Source organism: Ambystoma mexicanum, chromosome 3q (assembly GCF_040938575.1).
Source record: "Ambystoma mexicanum isolate Mex_15411 chromosome 3q, UKY_AmexF1_1, whole genome shotgun sequence".
NCBI classification, from domain to species: Eukaryota; Metazoa; Chordata; class Amphibia; order Caudata; family Ambystomatidae; genus Ambystoma; species Ambystoma mexicanum.
Genome location: NC_090926.1, coordinates 328,105,723 through 328,129,192, shown reverse-complemented (window position 1 = coordinate 328,129,192; position 23,470 = coordinate 328,105,723). Strand labels below are relative to the sequence as shown.

Genomic DNA, 23,470 nt, shown 5'->3' with positions numbered 1-23,470 from the left:
AAACACTGTTCAGGTTACCTAGTTCAACATCTTGTGAATACATTTTATTAGAATGTAACATTCGATATGCGAAAGACATCTTAGAATACAAATCCGCAATGTTATACGCTAAATTAAGTATGCTATCTATTAGTACTTTTGTGGTTGAACTGATGAAAACATTTACCAAGGAGGGTCATAAAAAACAGTTTGTATCCTTAAGCAGATTACATACGATATATGAGAAATGGGCGACAGTTAATTCAAAGAGTTGGCTACTCCTCAAGCAAACTAAGATTAAAAACGTATTACAAGGAACTATATATAGCCATGCAAAAGAACGTGATATGATTACTCTGTCCACAAAATCCACTAGTGGCTTATTCCTAGAATACTGGACGCCAAAAACTGTGAAACCTAAATATCAATTTGCGTTTCCAACCGCAGCCACTATAAGACAGTACTTTTTGTTTAAGTTCAACCGTTGTGATACTCTGGAAATTTTAGGAGCTAAACTCAAGCTCGAGAGAAATATAAGGTTCTGTCGATTATGTGGAACCCTAGAAATCGAAAATGCGAAGCACTTAATATGTTACTGTGAAAGTCTTACAGTTATTCGTGGAAAATTTCTCTCTCGCTATAATAACACCAGTATCACTGAGGATGTTGAAATTATTTGGAAAAAACTACTAGAAGGAAATGATATTAATTTAATATATCATATGATGACATTTTATAAACTAGTCTTAATAATTTTAAAGGATTTATCTGAGAGTATTTTTGTATGAAATTTGTTTTTAACTTTTATGGATTGTGTGATTTTTGTATGTTAAATTGTCTGTGTGTGTAAATTGTTTGTATATGTAAAGCCATTATTTGGCTATGAGCATATTAAAAATAAATAAATAAATAAATAGGGCTTCAGAGCAAGTGATAGATAAATCAGGTGGCTGGAGGCAAACTTGGTTAAGACTTTTTATTACACCATTAGCCCTTTACAGCAACAATGAAAGCATTACGTCTCAGCAGACTGCTTTGAAAAAAAAGCTTGATACTATTACTTGACTGAGCAAACTCAAAGATATGCCAGGGGGGATCGGTTTTGGGGGGAGAAGGGTCAGAGGAGGAGGCAAGGAGTGGGTGGAATGGTCATGGGGATTAGCATGGCCATTGACAGTCAATGGGTGGGAAAACAACCAAACCCCTACAAGCTGTGTCTTCCTTCACGTCATCTCCCTCCAACCAGTAGTCCAATGCAATAGCTTCAGCTGATAGGTGGCGCTTAAGCGACACATAATAGCTCAAACTAAAAATCCAGAAAGTCCAGCAGTAGTGCTGAAGGACTCGAAAAAGAAATGAGGGGAAAGATTTGTAAAAAGACAAATCGCCTTAATAGGCACTGCCTGCAGGATAGTTGTGTTCTTGTTGTGGGGGACTATTCCTGAAAGGTTAGTGCCAGACTGTCTTTTGTGGGTAGATGTGGCATTTTTAGTATGTGCCTTGGAGGTAAAAGGCTTTGTGAGGGGGGGTCCTCTTAATATTGGACTTCAGTACTATTCAGTAAGCTTCTAGAACACAGTTTACTCTGCTTGCATCAAAGTCACTTCATTATCTTCACACTTCTTGCCTCCCTTGTACTTTACTCTTTGTAGAAAGGGGACAAGGGCGCGGGTGTTGGCGTCCCGCGGAGGGTGTTTTGGCCCAGGAGGGCCTCCATTGCTGCAGGCCACGCCCCCTCCACTACTTTCCCGACGCCTCTCGGCCCGCCAGGGTGAAGCCCGCGGGGGACAAGGGCGCGGGTGTTGGCGTCCCGCGGAGGGTGTTTGCGGACCCGTGGTGGTGCACCTGGACTGTGAGGTGAGACTGAGGCATTTACTGTGGGGAGGGCCAACAAAGCCAATAAAGCCTATAGCGTGTATTGTGGAGGGCCAGACCTCTACTACCCCCCCCCTGCAGGCGCTCAAGGTCATATCATGGCGGGTCTTCCCCAGGAAATCGCCAATGGAGCCACGGAAGGTGGAGACATTTCCTCTCCTTTTTCCCCACTTCACCTCTCTAAATCCTCTCTTCTATCGAGTCTACAGGGACCCTTGGCCCCGCTGGTGAATCGGAAGCCAATTAGGGGCAGAAGGCTGAGGGGAGGTATGTTGCGTAAAGCACTGGGGGCTACGCAGGCAAAGGGAACTGGCATTGGGAGCCTCTGTGGGAAAGGAGTTCCTGTCCAACTACCCTCGGTCACTGCTTGCACCAAAGAGGGAGCCTCGTTAGAATCCTTGCTCAAGCCACCCTGCCCCCCCAGCTTGCAGGTGGGGCCCCTACCTAGTCTCTCTGGGACCTCCTGTGATCATGTCTCAATCCCTCTTCTCACAACTGGACATTTAAGCCCATTTCTGGATGACCTTGGGACCCCTGTCAACCTGTTAACCCCTGGAGGGGGTCTTGACTGTGTGGCTACAGCCGGACTTCTGGATACTTTGGCCAACGGATGTGAGAGGATCTCAATAGGGTTTTCAAAACTGATCAAAGGGAATGTGTCGCTGGCCTCATCTAGGGTCCCACCTCTGTTGCCTTCTCTGGCGCCGGCCCCTTTTCATCCATTTTCCGGCCGAAACCATGAGGTTATAGTTCCTCATACTCATGTTGAAGCTGAAGCCCATCCCGCCGCCTCCCCTGTGCCCATGTTTGTGGCTCCTGAGGCCTTGGGTCCAGTCGACTTGAGCAGGGGAGAGAAGTCCTGCCATCCGTCCAGATCTGGTACTAAGCCAACCTCAGATGCTCCCCCAGGGGTTGGCTTCTTGCCCCGTCTTAGCGCTCCCCTGGCCTCTAAATCCATCCCAAATGGTGAACATTTTCTACCAGCCCAAACTTCCTCTGATTCTGCAACCCTCCCTAGCTGTCCCTGGAACCTCCTGTTATCAGAGATGGCCGAGATCAAAAATCTTTTGTTAGTGTTGATCAAGGGGACACGGGGGACCTGGGGGGAGGAGGGTACGGGTAGGGAAGGTGAGAGCGCAGTAGGGTCCGGCCCTAGGGGTCCTAATCTTGCCTTTGATAAAGGGTCACATCCCCTGATCCCCTGTCCGTCCCTGGCTACTTCCGTGGCTAGGTCTCCTCAGTCCCTGAGGAGCCGACCAAAGCTAGGTTTTCCCCCACTGTCACCCCGAAGGAGTGAAACCACTGTTCTAGACTCAAGGACTAAGCCCCCATTGATGCAGCACCCTGTGGGGAGGAGGGCAAGTGCCTCAATCCCCGGTCCGGGCAGGCCGAGGTTGGGGCGCCACACTAATGAAGGCTGTAGTAGCTCCATGGTCCTCCTTCATGGTGTTCTAAAACCCACTTTTGGCACAAGAGAACCAAGGGACGCCCTGCGGAATAAATGTCTACATTGGTTGCGGGCTGTGGGGGGAGTGTGAGTTTGTGTCCATGGGCTCTTTGTTGGAGTGCACCAGACTGTCCAATCCTTCAGCCAAAACGGACATCGTCAAACTGGTTTTTGGGAGCGCCCATCTGGCAAGGGCCGTATTGGAAAAATGTAATGGCCATTGGCTGATAGGGAAAAGTGGTATCACTGTCAGCCCACCCCCTATACCTGCCCTTGTGTGCCCTGCAAGAGCCTACTCTGGGTTTAGTCCTCTTTCAGGGGCAAATCTAACCGCCTTGGGCCCGAGGTGCTGCGGGAGATACCTGAGGGAAGGTGGTTGAGGGTTCCTGTTTATTGGCCTAGAGATATGTGTGGGGGCACTCATGGAGGGTTTGGTTCTCTACATGGGTGTGTTGTCGTTCTTTTTTTTTTTTTTTTCTTCATGCGTTCATGTATTAGAACTGTTTTTTAGGATGCACTTTGATGGCCTTCCAGGCCGAATAAAGTTGTTTGACTGACTGATAACCTCTACTTGTCTTTGGATCCCGCTATACATGCTGGTAAGAGCTTAAGCAGTTTTCTCACAGCAGTGCTCACATGAGTGCTACTACATACTTGTCTCTTGAAGCTCCCAGGGCCAAAACGATGGGGTCCGCAATCTCCAGCATCGACTGTAAAATTGAAGCCACCACAATGAAGAGAATGATGCTGAGGAGGAAGGCCCGATGGACAACCTGCAATTCAATCAGCCCAGTCTGCACAGCAAGAATCAAGAGTGTAACTCCCTCCGTCATTCCACTATAGAGAGGAAAATGGTTCTTGGTTAGGCAAAATGGCAAATCAACTGCTACAGCAGAAAACCAAAAGGCTAACTATGCTGCAACCTTTCAGAGAAAACATTAAACATCCTGAACCCATAATTCAAAGTGGCAAACCCCAGAAGCCTCACTACATAATCCAGAGCCAATCACTGAGTAATTCCATTCTAGAACCCAAACGGTGAACACAGAATAATTGCACCATATAACTCTTGTCAACCACTGACTAACGTAACCCCATGACTCGGAGGCAAACACTGAAGAACAGAAAGTAAGGAAAAGAGAGAAAAACAAGATGGAAGAAAAATAAAATGAGCGAGAGACAGAACATGCAAGAGAAAGAGAGGAAGAGAAAGACAATGATAAAGAAATTAGAGAAAATAGCGAGAAAGAAATGCACACAACTTCGTGATCCATGAAATGCAACTTGCATTTAGAACCAAGAGTAGGGCTACACGATTGATAATACTGATACAGTAGAGCTCTTGTTCCTTGCCTCCCAGGTGAACATGGTGCAATCGTATCCCCCTAAGAGACAATGAGAAACCATTGCAGGGACAAATATAGCACTTTTAAGACTAGGTATAAACATCTCATTTAGAGAATAAAGGAACGGTTACTTACCTGCCTTTGATATATAGTTTCCAGTAAAGGGTATCAGAACATAAAAATGCACATATGACACAAACATGTCTGGGGAGTAGTACATATTTAGACACAGGGTGGTATCATATTCCCCAAGTTACATTGTGGGAAACGTCCCAACACTGTAAGGGGTAATCGTATGCACAGTGCTCGAGTGCACCAAGTTATTTATGCACATCAAAAGATACATTTGACCCCTTCCATAATTCTAGTCGCTTCTTGCTGCGGTACTACATGAACTACTGGTTCAAACACATCAATGGATCTGTTTGGGTGAAAGAAGGGGCACAAGCTACTATGTGTCCATTTCCCATTTTTCTATTGAGAGTATTTTTACTCCCCATTTTTATTTTTGGGAGTATTTGCCTATTTTTAAGAAGTAAAAACCTTTCAAATTATTAAGTTAAACATGCTTTAAAATAAAAACCATAGTAAGCAGCTGCAGAGAATATCGCAATGCTCCCCCTAACCAGCCATTTCAATCACAACAGAGGTAGTGGGCTTGGTAATGAATATCTAGAAGTTGCCAATGAAGGAGAACTGCCATTATAACAAAGATCTTTTAAAATCTGCAGGCAGTACCCACTCAAAAAAGGTATCAGTGTATAGGCAATACACCTGGAAATGGAATCCTTGGGGACAGGGCCTTCCCATGGTTCACAGGCCCAAAGTTCACAAAGAACTGAGAGGTTTTCCAGAAACTCTTCGTGCAGGCCACATAAAACTTCAACGCTCGAGCCACATCCAGCCAGTGCAAAATCCTTTCAGCCGGCGACGAAGGTGCCGGAAAAAACACAGGTAACTCCAAGGGCTCGTTTAGATGAAAGTCCGACGGCACCTTGGGCATGAGGAGGGGTGTGTCCGCAGCATCACCCTCGTCTCGTGGAAAGTCAAGTAAGGTGGTTTACAGGAGCGGGCCTGTATCTCCCCCACTCGTCGTGCAGAGGTAATGGCCATGAGAAAAGCTGTTTTCCATGACAAAAACCTAGTGGTGCAGAATACATAGGTTCGAACTAAGGTGCGATGAGCCTAGTAAGCACTGCATTGAGCTCCCACATCAGGGCCGGAGCCTTCAGCGGCGGGAACGAGTGGAATAGTCCCTTGACTAATTCCTTGACCAATCGGTGCGACCACAAGGATGGTCGTCCTGGGGATCTGGTGTAGCGTGAGATAGATGCCAGATGAACCTTGGCGTGGGCCAGTCCCGATTTGGCCAACAGCAGCAAATATGGAAGTACCTGCGGAGCCTTGACCCTCAGTGGGTCGATCTTAGGGGAATGACACCAAATAGCAAATCTCTTCCACTTGAGTGCGTAGCATTTCAACATAGACTATGCTCTAGCCTTGGCGAGAACTTCCTTGCAGTCTGCCAGGAGATCGTAGCCACAGAATTCTAGCACTGCAGGAGCCAGGCCTTCAGGTTCAAAGACCCTGGATCGCAGTGAAGAATGGCGCCCCCTTCCCGGGCGAGAAGATCCGACCAATGGCAGCTTGACTGGTGGTGCCGCTGACATGCTGAGAAGGTCTGGGTACCAGATCTGCCTCGACCACGCCGGTACGACGAGGATCATCCGGCACGACACTGTTTTGAGTAGATTGATGACTCGAAGTAACAACAGCAACAGAGGGAACACATACAGAAAGAGGCTTACCCAAGGGAATGAGAATGCATCCCCCATGCTCCCCTGCTGGCAAACCTCCGGCACTTGGTGTTCGTCGCCGTCGCAAACAAGTCGATCTGGGGATTGCCCCATTTGCGGAACAGATTATCCACTAGGTCCTGCTGAAGCTCCCACTCGTGGCAAGAGCGAAGTTCCCTTCTCAGAGAGTCGGCGACCGTGTTCATGACTCCTACCAGATGAAACGGGATGAGGAACATCCCCTGAGCGACAGCCCAGCACCATAAGTCCTGCGCTTCTTTGCAGAGCCACCCTGCTTTCTGATGTAAAACATTGTGGTGGCATTGTCTGACGACCCGCACCAACTTGCCCTTGAAGGACGGCAAGAACGATTTGAGGGCCCAAAACACTGCCTGTAGCGCCAGCACATTGATGTGCAACGTCTTTTCTTCTGGCAGCCACAGGCCTCTAGCGTGAAGACCTCGGGTGTGGGCTCCCCACCCCTCCAGGGAGGCATCCGTTGTTAGTCTCCTGATGTGGTGGGGCCTAGAAAACCGCACTTCCGATCAGATGAGAGCACACGCCTCAGCATCTTATCGCCCGACAGAACCCCTCGTCGAGGGCGATCTTGTCCTGGAAGCTTCCTGACACCTGAATCCAACGGGCATCGAGGAACTCCTGCAGTGGCTGCATCCGAAGCCTGCAGAGTGGGATTAGATAGATAGATGTATGACATGCCGAGCAGAGACTTGATGGTCCTGACCGTGGCGATCTTCAGAGCGAGCAGCCGTTGCACCTTGCCCAGGATGGCTGCCACTCTCTCCTCTGAATGTGACGCCAGGCATGACACCTTGTTGAGCCGGGATCCCAGGAACAGCGCGTCCTGCGATGGAGTCAAGCAGGACTTTGCATAATTCACTGAGAACCCCAGATCCGTCAGTAGGCGGATGGTCCTCGCCATGTGGTCGACAGTGATGCATCTTGAGCAGGCTCAGATGAGCCAATCTTCCAAGTAAGGGTATACGTGGATCCCTAGCAGTCACAGATGTGCCGTCACCAGCGCCAGGCACTTGGTGAAGACCTTTGGCGCCGACTTCAATCTGAAGGGAAGGGCCTTGAATTGGTAATGCTTCCTCTGAACGACGAAGCATAGTAACTTGAGGTGTCCCTTGTGAATTGGGACGTGGAAGTATGCATCCTCCAGGTCCAACGACGACAGAACGTCTCCCTCTTCTAGCTGTCCGAGCACGTGCTGAAGAGTGACCATTCGGAACATCTGGGACTTGATGCATTTGTTTTTGAACTAAATGTTTCCATGAACACAAACCGAGAAGGGGGGAGCGACCATTTCCGTTTAGAGCTTTCCTACCCAGATATTTTTGGGTTGCAAGAAAGACAGAACCAAGTAATTACTCTTATAAATAGGGAGGGCTCGGCTTTCGAATTATAAGAGGAATGGGGAGGCCCTGAATGGGTGCCTCATGGAAGTGCCTGAGAGACACCGGCTGGAAAAATGCCAATCGGATAGCTTTATTAAATTCATCTGGTCTACCTACCTCCCCACCCCCCCCCCCCCCCCAAGCACGGGTGGTGGAGGGGAAAAAAACAGTCTCATCCTCAAATGCATGACGATGGGACTATGTGGTGAAAAAAAGAGCTGAATCAGGGATTAAGACAATTGCTAAAGCAGGATTTGCCCAAGGCTGATTACAAAAGAGAATCTAGGGCGTTAAAAGAAGAATTGTAAGCATTGGTCAGTGGACAGAAAGATGCATCATCCTCCAGCAGGATGGCGAACAAATGGTGAGGTTGATCGGTAAAAGAGACTCTGGAGGGTTCTGGTCGGTCATACATCAATTAGAGGGTACCACAAGATGGTCACAGTGTAACCTGGTCCCGGAAAGAGGGTGGATAGACTATTAGTAAGAGTCCTTTGCAAAAACGCGGAAAACTTCCTTTATAGTGAACAAGAAGGTGGATTGGTTTCTTAATGAAAAGTTTCTGGTGGGACTGATGGAGAGTGCTTCGCAATCCAAAGTGGCAGGGCCCAATGGGTTAACTTATCAGATTCTGAAAAATAATCCCACGCTTTGGGCAAAGCTGCTGCTTAGGTTATTCAAGGAGATCCTTGAGAGAAAAAAGTTCCCAACCTCTTGGAAGTCTGCAACAATTATTCCGCTGTTGAAGGGGGGGGGTGTTGACAGGTCATTACCCGCAAATTATCGGCCGATCGTCGTCCTGGACATCAACAGTAAATTGTTTATGAGAGTCCTGTTGGGAGAAATGGGTGAAAGAAGCAGAAATACTCTCCGAGTTCCAGACATGGATTAGGAAGGGTCTTTCCACAGCTCTAAATGGATTAGCGTTAAATATCCAGAGTGAAAATTTAAGGGGATGGGGCGGACAGACCGCGTCTATGGTCCAGGCTAAGGTCATGGGGTATCCCAGAAGGGATTTTGGTAATGCTGGTGGAACTCCATAGGGATACTACAGTGAGAGTACGTTTGGATGAAGAGGGACATCTGTCAGAGTCCATTTGGGTGGATAGAGGGGTGTGTCAGGCCTGTCTATGGGCTCCCCCTCTTCTTCAATCTATACCGGACGGATGCAGGGGTACTTCTGAAACCAGCGGCATTGGCCAGTCCAATAATTAATGGAGAAAGGATTCATTGGCTTACCTATGCAGACAATGTGGTGCTGTTGGATTTGACAGCAGTTGGCCTGCCACATCTACTTAATAGCCTTTTTTGCAATGTAAAGGAGAACAGTCTAGCACTCAACTCAAAAAAGTCCAGAATTTTGGTCTTTAGACACAGAAACAAAAGGGTGCCTTACCCACAGTGGGTATTGGGAGATCAACCAATTACAAGGGTTGAAGAGCTGGTCTATTTGGCATCTAAAGTGAATGCAGCCCCAACTGTTTGCAAAGTGGAGCAGGGTGTCCACAATAAGATCTTACAGTTCATCGGACAAATGAAGAAAGTAATGGTAAAGTACTGTAGATTTTCAAACATCCCGTTAATTAAATACTATAAGGCAAAAGTCATCCCGGTAGCCCTCTATCGGCTGGAAGCAAAGCACCTCCTTTGGAATGGCAACTGGGAAAAATGGGAGGGTCTCTTATGGAAAAATGTCCTTGGGCTCCTGAGGAGCATTCCGATGTCGAGTCTCAGATTTGAATTGGGTCTACGATCCTTAAAGGCCCAAGCAGGCGGGAAGTTGATTTCTCCCTTCCGACTTTTGCTAACAGCTAAAGAGGGGTCATTATATGCAGATATTGATTTCCATCTCAAAATGCTGACACATCTGAGTACATGGGCAGAAGAGCTGTTGAAAGCAGACAAATCTTCAAACTCTATTTCAGAACCCAATGAAGGCGAAGAAATCCTGAGATGAAATGGACTGGATAGTCACAATTGACAACATGTGAGCCTCAGCACACCCAAATTTATTCTTGTTGGTTGACAAAATACTTGGTCAAATTTCCCGATTGGAAGACCAGAAAAAAATGTCTTAGCGTCCGCTTAAATGTAGTACACACAGGGGAAGTCCTCGCCAGAAGAGGATTGGGTGCAAATTCAATTGCTTCATGCAATTTATGTAAAAATCCCAAAGAACAATCGCTAAAACATCTGTTAATGGATTGCGATGGCACCTGGCCTGCTAGATCCATGCTTTTCGCAAGTTGGAACGGCACGTTTCTCGCCTGACATGTTCTGGGACAGATTGGTCTCAGGACAGGATCAGGCACTGAATCGCGGTGGTACAGGTGCTGGCAAGAAGACCGATATCATTTTAACATGCCAGTCCAGAACTGGGGTTTAGAAACACTAAAGACAGAATTGTACATTATATCTGAATTGCCTGGATGAGAAGACTCAGTAATGCTGAATTATAAAAGGAAAATGAGAACACCTCACAAGTCAGCTGGTGGTTAGCTCAATGAGAACCTCTATTTTCTTGGCTTCCCCTGCACTTACTCCTCCCCTCTCTTGATCTGTTTTTATTTACTTTTTATTCTTTGTTTTATTAAGAACTATAGTACAAGATTATATGTAAATCAGAAATGTCTCTTATTGATGGTATGTTTTTTTCCTCGCTGATTGTATCTAATTGCTTATTTTACATTGTAACTGTTATGTATGTTGGTTTCTTTTTTGCAAAAGGTTTTTTCTTAACCAAATACAATACAATAAAAATTACAAAAAAAAAAAAAAGACAGTGAATCCTTCTTGTCCGCCATGATCATGATCCACGCAGTGTAGGCCTTGAAGAATCTTCTGGAAGCCTCCACGACGAAACTCAATGAAATTTGCCCTTGAGTGGCATAGAAAAATCTGAAAAACGGGTCCCCGTTGGTCGGAAGGTTGATCGATGGAGCACAGGTGCTCGATTGACCGAAAAATAGAGTAAAACTCTTCCAAAAAGTGAAAAACGCAGTAAAAGCTTGAGAGCTAAGCACGAGAACTGCTAACACTTGAATGTGCAGTAAAGATCTGAAGATGGCTGCCAGAGGAGGGGATTAGGTAGAAAGCATTCATTGGCTGGGGGCAGTATGACCCAGATCTCAGCGATTGGTTGTTAGGAGAAAGACTGTTCAGAAATTAAACTGATTTTTTCTTTACCGAGGTTTCCCAGCCTGACGGGAAATGTCCATGAGCATGTGAATCCATGCCAGACCACAAGCTGGATAAACATCTTTTCAATACGTTGGTTCACAGCCCTCGTTTGGCTTGGAGTCTCCAGCGAGGGCTGAATTCTCCTTTGTATGGATTGGAGGAGGGGTATGAACTGAGTAACAGCTTTTTTATCCCCTAATATGTCATCTACAAAATCTTTTTCTAACTGCATTTCCTGGGTCTGGATTTGGAAATGCTCTGCTGCCTTTATGAGCATATCGTTAAACTGAGGTTGATTGTCCACCAGTGACTCGGTCACTGGTGCATCAAGGTGATCGGGAGAGGGTAGGATGTACGTCCTCCTCCTCATCATCATCATCCCCATCGTAAATAGTGTCTCTCCCCTCGGCCTCACCCCCCCCCCCTTGGGTATCCTGTTCCTCAATGTCTGAATTGGGATAATAAAGATCATATTGGATGGGGTGTTGCTGAGGACTAATTAAGAGGGAGTCGGGACGTGGCCTCTGAGTTGGGGGTTGTGAGGTGGTTGCGCCAGTAGTGGCTGGAGTGTTTTGTAGACTGTGTAAGAAATTTGCCATGAAAGTAATTCTATACATTACCCTATCAATGTCTTCCCAGGACCATTGAGAGGAACTTGGTATGGTAGACTGTGGTAGAGGAGTCTGTGGTATTTCTGGAGTAGGCTGCTTATGTCTCATAGCACCTGACAAAGTACCCTCCCCTTTGGAAGTAACCTCTTTCTCCTTGTGGGGTGTACTACCTTGCTCCTTATGGGAATGGTGACTCAGAGGATTGGTGGCTCTTAGAGGAGTGTGTTTTCGACGCTCTACCTTTAAGAAGTGTCTCCGGGACATGTTTTTGCACTAGCTGGGTTATTTTGGAGGGGCTGGCGCTTTTTGCCGATTTCGACGTTATCGAGTGTCGAGTTTCGGCGGAAGGGAGGTCCAAAGCTGCATCTACTGACGTTCTGCTGTCGGCCGCTGGTTTGGACATGGTGTCACATTTGTCGTGCCACCTTGGGGGCCTGTCGTGAGGCAATGCAGTGGGCAAGGGGTGCCAGGTATTGGTTGAAAAGCCAGGGTGAGAGGTTAGACCCCTTTCCCCATTTGTATGGCCTCAATGCGTTTTGTGGTTGCAATGCCCTCGGGGACCAAAGTCCATTTATGGGAGATTTGCAGAGTTAACTTAAGACGCATGTGTGCATTTTGCCAGGTTATGACTTAGATGGGCTGGCTAGGCCCCAGTAAGCAGCCTGGCGTTCAGGCATGTGGGCGGGTGCTGTTGGTGGTTCAGGATAGAGCGGTAGTGCCGGAGACTCGATGTGTGCCCAGCTAGACTGACATTTTTTGTAGGTTGTCGCTGTATACTAATGCCAGAGGTGTTGAGGCACGTTCAGGGTTTCAGTGTGGATGGCTATGCGAGCTGCTAGACTGGATTTGCATAGCCATAGCTTAAATGAAGAATACTGGAGGGCCTAAGCAGAAAATATAAAGTGTCTGCATTCTGGAGCCTCCCCATTGCTGCTCAGTTTTCACTTGTGAAACATAGGAATACTGAGGAACTAGGACACAAGCCTGCCTGTTTGGGCTTTGCACTTTGTAAAGGTAGAACAGGTTTGCTTGTGCTCTGTGATGCTTTGACCATCTCTCCCACCTCACCTCTCCCAGTGACTTCTATTCAGATCTAATAGGCTGGGGATGAGACGGCCGTCTGTGGTCCTTTAGGCACTCTTACGGCACCAAACATGCATATTATGGCCGTGGTGGTCCAGAGTGTCCCTGGGTCAATACCCCGAGCGAGACAGTTGTTTGTGCAAGAGTACTTTGAAATGGTGTCTGCATGAGCTGCATCCACTTAGCCTCGGAGGAGGGTCTCAAAACAGAATCTTAAGTTGTTATGAAATGCAGTAGCCAGGCACCTGTACTTTGGCACCCTTGCATGACTGGGAATAACCATGCAGGGTCCTTTTACGTCAGGCTTTCCAGCCAGAAGCTCACAAAGGATCAGGTTTCAGTGTCCCTTTGTGTGTCTATCAGAGATTCCTCTAGAATCCAAATCCCCAGAGTTTTCATGGGGGAATGCCTGCAAATGTTTATCTGTGGTGGCTAGCATTGATTGGTTGCCTGACAAATGTTTAAACGGTGCATTGGAGTATGACTGGACGTTGGGATCACACTCTATACTCTGGTTTACAACCAAAGCGTCCCTCTACATGCTGAACTTTGTAAACTCCTGGAGTTCGATGTGTAAGCACTGCTAGCCAAGAATTGATGTAGTACCACTGTGAGAGACTACACACATTTGTCTACTTGGTATTAGGTAACCCACCTTTTGGCATAGGGCTGTACTTAACAAGTTGGTAGTGTGACTGAGCGCCAGGCCCATCTCAAGAGGGGTAAATGTGAGCTGTAGAGCTGTAGCAATGAAATTCGCAAATACAAGTAGCCAAGCAACAGTTATACTCCAGGTTTCAGTTATAAATAGTTGTTTATTTAACATCCATTTTTAAATAAGCTTTCTTCAAAAAGGTCAAGATATGTAAAAATCAAATATACTTTAAAATACTTCTCCAGAATTAGCATACGCTTAGTAGATACTCTTTAGAGATGCTTTTTACACACTTCCTACAGCCGGAGGGGACTTCATTCACAAGGACAGTAATGGCATTTATATATCAATAGTACACATTGAAGATTCTGAGGTTGCGGAAAAGGTTAAAGGAAGGAAAAAAGGTTCAACAGGTTCTCAGGACATGCGAGTATACTTAAATCTTCCAATGAAGTCTAGACAAAACCTTTCCCAGCAATAACAGTCTAAACACAAGTTATCACCTCTGAGGGACAGAAAATATCAAAGACAATGGACTAGAAGAGTCTGCAGGGAACCAGGACAGCCAAAGTCAACTGGAGCACAGTCTATGGAGCTGTGGCACTTCGTAGTTAAAAGTCTTGCACAAAGTTAGAGGGTTTTTGTAGAATTCTCTTGTAGGGTCGCAAGCTGTTACACTTGTGGAGAGCAGAGCTGAAATCAACTCTAACAAAAGTATCCACTGCAAGTTTCAACGGAGAAAAGCAAAGCTTAAGACACTGAGGTAAGCACACCAAGTCTGAACAATAACTCTGGTTTGAAGAAGAGTGGGCCAGCTGGATTCTATCCTGTTGCAGCAATGCCGATTCTGGTTTCCTGAGCCTCAGTCGTGAGGAAAAGAGGGAGGACGTCTGGAGGACTCCTACGGCAGTAATTCGGAGATCGTCGTCAGCTACAGGCTCTTTTCGGATCAGCAGCACCTTGCAGTTTCAGCGAGGGGTAAACAGCACCACCGCAGATCTTGGATACCAGTTGGGCTTCCGTCACTCCTTGAGTTCTGCACTCTGGTGAGGGGACTCTAGCTCTGGTCATCCTGCTTCTGGAGGGTCCTTAGGAGACTCCTGGAGCTTCTGGCCGGATTGCATACGTTGCACTCGACTACAGATTTCTCGACCCCTGGCACTCGGTTCCTGCATCAGCAAAGAAGTACAGCCAGTTGGGGAAGATGGTCCAGTTGGTCCCACTAACTCAAGGGAAGAAGTCGTCCCTCCCGGATGCTTGCTTTCTTGTCTATTAGAATAAGGAGTTTCAGCACAGCAGCAGGGCTTCACCGGGCAACTCAAAGGTCCAGGAGGATGCAGCAAGCTTCGTTGACGGTTTCTTCATTGGTTTTCTTCCCAGTGGTCGACTCTGCCTCTAGTCCCAAAATCCTCGCCTTTTAAGCAGGGTTCTCCCATTCATGCACAGGGTGGCTGTCCTGAAAGGACAGTCAGCCAGCCAATCACGACTGGTTGCATGCATGAACTCTTAGAGACAAAGGACAGGGGAGTGTCGGGAACCTCCATCACTTCATGCCCTTCCAGACACAATGGAGCCAGAGGCTGGATTCAGGACTAAAGCCCGGCAAAGGAAAAACGAACAAAGCATTCAAGCCTGGCTTGGCGCACAGAGTAAAACCCAAGAAAGACCTCAAACACAAAATGGCAAAAAAAAGAAGACCAGTGCCATTTTGACAAAATGGTCCGCCATGGGTGCTATACTGCAGCCAAGGATTCATCCTGCGGTAGAAAAGCACAATGGTAGGAAAATAAACCACTGCCACTAGCCATTTAAAGTAGTGAGGGTAACAAACAATGTTACATGAGAATGTAGGATCAGGGGCTACTAGGTAACCCCCCCAGCACTCCACATAAGATGGTGTGTGCTGGACCCATTTAGAGAAAAGTTAAGTAAAGTCAATTTCACTTTACTATTCTTGGGAACAGTAGTTGACACAAGAAAAGGTATTTAAACCTTATGAGAAATCCAAGGGATTTCTCTGTGACACTGCACTGAAGGTGTTGTGTGCCACCATACAAAAAGTAGATGTCTAAGGAGTTTGTTAGACTCCAAAAACAGTGAAAACACAAAATCCAAATCAAGTCAAAACAGGAGAGTGAGAAAAAGCTCCCACTCACTCCAGGGTTAAAATTAACAAGTGCTAAAATCCAGCAAAGGAGCTGGTATTTCCAAGGTTGAAAGGAATTAGCACAGAAATGAGAATTCTCCCTAACAGGCACCAAGACAAACTGATCAAAGAGAGACGATACAAGCTCAGCACCAGTGACTTTTTGGCACTAAGAAATTCAAAGTTGAAACTTTGATTCTCTGACAACCTGAAGGAGCTGTCTTTGGTTCCCCTTTCCCATGATCTGGCACGGATAGATGGATCAGTTAGGCCAGACAGAGTTTTCTTGTGTCTCCAGCTGCTATGACTCGTCTGTACTTTGATCCCCGGAAGAGAGCCTAGCCGCCTTTTGGATTCCCAGCATGGCCGTTGCCTCTGCTGGTCCTTTTTCTCAAAACATCTGACTATGTAACAGAACCCAGATACCCCTTTACCGGTGTGGAGAACAACAATCTAAAGTCAATGTTTCTGTTTCTTTGTACATCTTCAGGGAGTTCCTCGAACCACAGCTGGGCTTACTGGCCCATTCCTACAAGGGTTAGGGTAATTGTTTGCTGACTATCTCCGTTGCTTCTCCACTCTGCAAGCTTCAAAACAGAGTAGCTCTTTGATTCTTCTCCCGGATCTCCATTTGGGGTTCACCTTATTCACCGCTGAGCCTTTGCTCTGCTCTTCTGTGGCCTTTAGGCACTTGTGCTGAGCTGCCCATAAGGAACTGAACTGCGACAGTCTCTGTTGATGATGTCAATACTAACATCTGCAAGCTCATTGAGAAAGTGCCGGTCAAGTGGCACAGCGAGTAGAGCGCTCGCTTTGACATCCGTGTAGAGCCTGCTGATGCAGGTTCGAATCCCGGCAGGGCCAAACTCAGCCTTTCATCCTTCCGAGGTCGATTAATGAGCACCACACACCGTGGGTAATAATAAGCAGCGCTCAGATACCTGAGGGTTCGCAGCGCTATATAAATGCGAAATTAAATTATTATTATTATTAAACTCTGACTTGATCTGCTCTATTAGGACCTCTCGCCCTTTATGAGGTGGTCTTTGGGTCCTTCTTGCTTGTGGGGGAGAGGCCCGTGTGCTGTTGCTTACGTGAACTGGGCTGGTAGACTAACATTGGAACTTGGGGGTATTTGTTCTCTCAGAGGCCTGGGAGCTTCACTAAAAAGCCAGTTGAACTTTCTGGACTTGTGTGAACATTTAATGATCCAGTGGGAAATCACTATTCTGTGATTTTCTGTATTTTAAAAATGTACTGATTTACAACACTGAACATGCGTTTAAAGGTTATTAAGACTACAAAACAAAGTATACAAGACCCTCACTAATAAATGTACATTTGGATGGTATAAGATAATTGGAGATCTTTTGCTGGCAGTAATTGGTGTTTTCAAGTGTCTTGGGAACAATCATCCCACTGTGGGATTATAAAAGCCATCAATGTAGCCTCTCATCTGACACTGAAGAGAAGTGGCAGGCTAGCTTGTTGAACACTCACCGGTTCATGGCAGGGTCATTGATGAAGGCTCTATAACCCTGCAGGTAAAACTTGCAAAGAGTTAAAACCCCAAGAGCCACAAACGAGACAGTGAAGACCAATCCCAGCAAGGAGTACGGGGTGCTGCAGCATTCAGCAATGCTGGAGGGGGAAAGAAACAAACGACAGAAGAGAAGTAGTCAATAGAAGATCTCTTTCACTGCATACCAGCCCATTGAAGCCACCTTTCTCCCCTGATACCTGAGAATGCAAGTCTTTCAATAACTATTAAAAGGGAGCCTCTTCTTTCTACACTGGCCCATAAGCCCCCTTGTCTCTCAATATACATTCTCAGGAGAGTCCCAAGACATCCATTTACATCAAGCAATAAGTGCTGCCTATATACATGCACATTGGATCATGCATCCCTAACGGAGGAGAACAGGCTTCTCCATGGGAGTACTATTGCCTTCTCCATCACAGCCGTTTGCACTACTCCAAGCTGCTCTATATGAATTCTCTGGGACTATTACCTCATACACGAGCCATCTTCCTTTCTCTAGATCTTATGCTTGCAATTTGACTCTATGTAAGCGTCAGAAATAGTTGACTTCCCGTTACCTGCCTAAAACAGCCCTGGCCTCCCATTGCAAGGCTCTAGAGAAGAATATATTTTCTGTCTGATACGAAGTAGCCCTGTATCAATCTTTTCTCGGTATTGTTTACAAACTGATAGAAGAAACGATTTACTAAGTTTACCTGGTCAAAAAGAGAAAAAGAAGACGTTCTCGAGAAGTTGGCTGATCACGAGTGCTGAAGTAGGAATATATCTGTAGAGCAAACAGAACCAGCCAGAAGACCATGAACAGAACTGGCACAACCAGCTGGTTCCAAAGAGACATCCCCAAAGCCAGGAGACCGTACACCTCCACCACCTGTGTAGAGAAATAAGACACCACTTAGTGTTACACACGAAGCAGAACATATTCCTAGGTGTAAACAAATTTTAGCCTCATAGGAAGGGAATGAAAAACAAAATCAGACAGAGCAGGACAAATGGGCTGCATTTAAAATTTAAATAACTAACTGTTACACTAGATCTTGAGACATTTTTAGCAGTCCTTTGTAGATGAAAGGAGAACAAAAGCACTCATTCACACACTGCACCATATCAAACAAGAATGAATCACCAAGACTTCCTGTCACTTGGAAGGACCAGAAAATGTGCTCTGGTTTAGCACAATATTAAACAGTCTTAGAAACAAAAGAATCACTAAGAAATACCAACAAAAGAAGCATAATTAAATTGGTTGTGGGGCGTGGAAGAAGCGGGCGGCCAAAATTATTACATTCTGATGAAGTCCAGCGTTTCTCCTGGATTGCACATGGAACGTTGAGTAGGTAATCCACTTTACCAATGGAATTTAGTAAGGAAGAAGATGTGCGCACATTGTTTTTGTTTTGGTTTGTACTTCAATGACAATGACGGCAAAAAGACATTTCCCTGAGCTAGTGACTCTGCCACCCTATTTGTGTGTGAACATACCTGCTAGGAGACAGTTGGCTGGGGTGGGATATTGTATGAGCAAGCAGGATCAATGAAGTCCTTACTAGGGAGACGTTAGGAAAGCTTTTCCTTTTTGATGCTTTTAAGACTCATTCCAAGTTCCTCAGTACATTTGCTGACTTTTTGAGTTGTGAACTTTTTGGGGCAAGTGAGTCTCTTTTATTATCTGCAATTAATTTCTTTGGACAGCATTGGCCAGTCTCTTTGGCTACCAGTGCAGGGAGATCCGATATCTCATTCTTACCTTTGGATGATATGGTCGTTCCCTATTCCTACCAGTAGAGGAGAACCCGGTGTTGAGTGACTTTTCCTAAGGCCCTACCGGTAGTAAGACTTTAGGAAGCTATCCCAGTGTTTTGTAGATCTCCAACTCTTAGTATCAGTCTGTACTAACTCAGGACAGTGGTAGAGTGGCACAGCAGTCAGGCTCATTTTAGAAGATGTGAGCTGTAGGTAAGGGAATAGTTTCTTACCTGTAACTCCATTTCTCCAGCCTTGGTATCTTTCATGGATTCACATGCTTAGAATAGTCCCCGTCGTCAGGCTGGGAACCCTCGGTACATTTATGAAGCCGTTTTCTATAGGAACATTTTCGACACTTCTGTGTCCTATCTACATCGTTTTGGGCTGCTTATGCGTGCCCCAATAGGACGTAGCGGTATAAATGCCCCACCCCCGCGGCTCCCTTCAGATTTTAACCCCTCCAAAGTAGAATGGGGGTATATATATATATGTATTTTGCATAGAGGGGAGGATGGCGGGTGCATGTGAATCCATGAAAGATACCAATGCTGGAGAAATGGAGTTACAGGTAAGAAACTATTCCGTTCTCCAGCATTGGATCTTTCATGGATTCACATGCTTAGAATAGATTGCATAGCAGTACTCCTGATTTGGCGGTGTGAATGCAAACCAATACCATCCTAAGCACATTTTTTTTTTTTTTTTTTAAACTTCAGCGGTTTATACGTTGGTTTAAAAATCAACAACCATATACATCAAGACATATATATACACACTGACTAAAGGACATTCCCCTGAATAGGGCTTACCTCACTGAAACATATGACGTAGGACTGCTCACCCCATCTGTACATCGTCTGCATGTTGCCGTTCGAGGCAATAATGGCGGGTAAATGTGTGTGGCACCGACCAGGATGCCGCCTGACTTATCTCCCAGCGGGATCCCGGCCCACAACGCCGCCGAAGATGCAGTTGATCTCGTGGAATGGGCTCCCGGACGCCTTTCCAGCGGCTTCCCCGCTTTCGAGTGACAAAAGGCAATCGTAGACGAGACCCATCGAGCCAGCCCTTGTTTTGAGATCGCCTTTCCTTTTGCCGACGGCCCATAAGCCACAAACAGCTGTTTCGTATTTCTAAATTTCTGAGTACAATGAAGGTAAAACCTTAGAGCTCTTTTCACATCCAATGTATGGAGAGCTTTTTCCGCGACCCATGAAGGAGTCAAAGAATGTTGGTAGTACAATCGACAAATGTTTATGAAAGATAGTAGGAATTTTCGGTATGAAATGAGGATTGGTTGCCAACACCACCTTGTCTTTAAAAAATCTCAAGTATGGAGGATCAATGACTAGTGCTTGCATCTCCAAGAGTCGTCATGCTGAAGTGATAGCTACCAAAAAAGCCAACTTCCACGATAAGAACTTCATAGACGAAGAAGCCATAGGTTCAAAGGGAGCTTTCATTAGTTCCGTCAACACTGGGTTAAGACTTCAGTTCGGAGGAAAAGTCTTAATTGGTGGAAAAGTAGGAAATAAGCCTTTCATAAAGTGTTTTATCAGCCTGTCACTGAATAGTGGTGATGAATGCCTTCTTCGCGTGAATCTCGAAATGGCTGCCAGATGAACCTTTATCCTTGAAAAGGATAAACCTCTCTCTGCTAAATGCAGCAAATATGGAAGAAGCTGTTCCGGAATTATATTCAGAGGCTCTAAGCCTGGTTGATCTTTATACCACATGCAGAATCTCCTCCACTTGCATGCATACGAAGTGTTCGTGGACGGAGCCTGTGCGGCTTGTAAAATTCGATGGCAATCCGATGAAATAGTTAGGGTACCAAACTCCGAGAAGTCAGGAGCCAGGCTGTCAGGTTGAGACTGTCCGGATCGTGATGCAACACTGTTCCCTTGTCCCGGGACAATAGGTTCTGAACCTTCTGAAACTTTACTGGTTGCGCTACTGATAGCTGGAGCAGGTCGGAGAACCATGCCTGTCTCGGCCAATAAGGAGCCACTACGATCACTCGACACTGGTATCTGTGAATCCATTGCAGGGTTCGTCGTATGAGGGAAACGGGGGGAAAAGCGTACAGAAACGTGTCCGTCCACGGGAAGGAGAATGCCTCCCCCAGTGAATCAAGTTGCGGCCATCTGCTGGCATACTGTGCGCATTTCTTGTTCTCCCTCGTCGCAAAGAGATCCAGGGGAAGGTTGTCCCCACTTTTTGAAAATCTCCGACAACTGTTGCTCGTTCAATTCCCATTCGTGTAGCTGATCCATTTCTCTGCTGAGAGAATCTGCTTGTACATTTTTTACTCCCGGAAGATGGTAGGCTACTATAGTTATATTCTGTTGTAGAGCCCAATGCCATACTTCCTGAGTTTAGGTCGGAAGAGTTCTGGAATGAGTACCTCCTTGTTTTCTCAAGTAAAACATTGTTGTCGTGTTGTCTGTAAATATTTTCACCACTGACCCTTTTATGTGCGGCAGAAAAGCTTTCAAAGCCCAACGTACTGCCCTCAACTTCAGCACATTGATATGAAGGGCTGACTCATCCGACGACCACAGGCCTTGCGTTTAAAGAGAGCCCAGATGCGCTCCCCATCCAGTCAGAGACGCATCTGTCACTATGGTCACGTGAAACTGCAGGTCCTGCAGGGGCATCCCTCTGGATAGGTTTTCGAAGACTTGCCACCATCGAAGTACTCGTAGGAGCTCGCTGTTGACGGTCAGTTTGTCCGACCAAAGTCCTTGGCTCTGGGCCCATCGGTCTGCTAGGAATTCTTGAATTGGCCTCATGAAGAGGCGACAGTCGTTTACCAGGGGATACACAAAGCTATGGCCCCCAATATCGACATGTATCTCCTTGACTTTCCACTGTTTTGCCAGCCGATTGAGCCTATGAATCCTCTCTACAGATGGTTTCACCAATCCTGACAGTTTCGAACTCTGCACCCAAAAACACTAACTTCCTAAGTTCCTTGAGGGAGTTAAGGAGGACTTTTCGAAGTTGACCGCAAATCCTAGTTGTCGCAGAAGTTGCATGGTGGCCTCTAGACTTGCTTGCTTTTTTATAGGGGACGACCCCCTCACCAAATCAATCATCCAGATAAGGGTAAACATGATGACCCTGCTTTCTTAATCATGCTGCTCCTGGGGCTAAGCACTTTGTGAACGTCTTGGGAGATTACTTTAATCCGAATGGGAGCACTGAACTGGTAGTGGGTCCGCCCGACTACAAACCTCAGGAACTTTGTGTCGTCGACGCATTGGTATATGAAAATACACGTCCTGGAGATCCAACGACGCCAGAAAATCCCCATTTTGAATAGACCGGATCACTTCCTGAAGTGTGAGCATTTTGAATTTCAGATTTTTTAATGTTTTGTTGAGGTCTCGAAGATCGAGAAGGGGACGCCTCTTTCCGTTGGGTTTCTTCACAACAAAGTATCAGGAGTAAACTCCTTGACCTCTCTCTGACACAGGTACCAATTCTATAGCCCCTTATTGCAGCATAAGAACTACTTCTTGTTTTAAAATTTGCAGATGGGGCTGAGCCGAAAACACTGGTGGAAAGTGCGACTGCTTGATTTTGAATTGTAAGGAATGACCGAACTTCACTGTGTCCAATACCCACCGGTCCGATGTTATCTTCTCCCACTCGTCGACACAGTGAGACACCCTGCCTCCCAGGACGTTCTGAAACTCATCATTGCTGGTCTTTTGATCGTTTGTCCTTCATCGGAGATGAGTAACCTCCCCTTTTTCTTGAGCCTTGATAGTCTCGACGTCTTCTTGCTGTTTGAGAAGCCTGCCTGTAGCCTTGAGAGGAGTACGACATCCCTGGATGACGAGAACCGGGAATTTCCTGATGCTCGTCTAAAGGGGCGAAACGAACGAAAACTTCTGCCACTCTGGAGGGCCCCAAGAGAGCGTGCTGTGTCCGAGTCTTCTTTCATGCCTTTCAAGGCCTCGTCCACCTTCTCCCCAAATAGGTGTTCTCCTTCAAAGGGCATATCCAACACTTTATATTGTACTTCCGGTCGAAAGTTGGTGCATTTGAGCCAGGCCTGTCTCCTCAAAACCACTCCATTGTTAATTTGCTTAGAGCCTGATTCTGCCAGATCTACGGCGAAATTCTTTGAGTGACTGGAAGCCTCTTCCCCCTCACAAACAAGTAACATCGCAGATTTTCAATGTTCGTCCGGCAGACGTTCCAGTATGGGTGCTAAACAATGCCACATCTCTGTCATACCTCGCCATAATAGCTAGAGAATTGGCCACCTTCACCGTTGTTGCCCCCACCAACAACACCTTCTTGCCAAAGGCATCCTGTCTCCTGGCCTCGTTCTCCAGAGGAGTTGTGCATTTATGTTGAGACCTTGCCTTTCTTGCAGCAGCCCCCGATACCACTGACTCTGGAGAAGGTTGAGAAGACAAACATTTTGGAGTAGACTCAGGAGCCTTAAATTTCTTTTCTAGTCTACCTTTAATCACCAGCTCTGAGAACGGATGATGCATTGTTTGTAGCCCTTCTTGCCATACATGATCTAAATGGGAGCCGAAAATACTGATTCTCTCCTCTTTCCCATATAATCAAACAAGAAACAGTCTTTCTCCTCCTCCTCCTGGGCCAGCCCAAACTCAGT

At 46.3% G+C, this 23,470-nt stretch overlaps 1 protein-coding gene across 1 annotated transcript in view; it reads right to left on the bottom strand.

Annotated features, from left to right (window-relative positions):
• The window catches only part of RNF145 (ring finger protein 145), a 540,629-nt gene that overhangs the window by 181,619 nt on the left and 335,540 nt on the right, over positions 1-23,470 (bottom strand). Inside the window, exons 6-8 of the mRNA XM_069653917.1 lie at positions 17,775-17,950; positions 17,037-17,177; positions 3,956-4,138 (exon numbers count right to left, since the gene is read on the bottom strand). Of these exons, the coding sequence (XP_069510018.1) occupies positions 3,956-4,138; positions 17,037-17,177; positions 17,775-17,950 (500 nt within the window). The remainder of the gene's footprint in view (positions 1-3,955; positions 4,139-17,036; positions 17,178-17,774; positions 17,951-23,470) is intronic.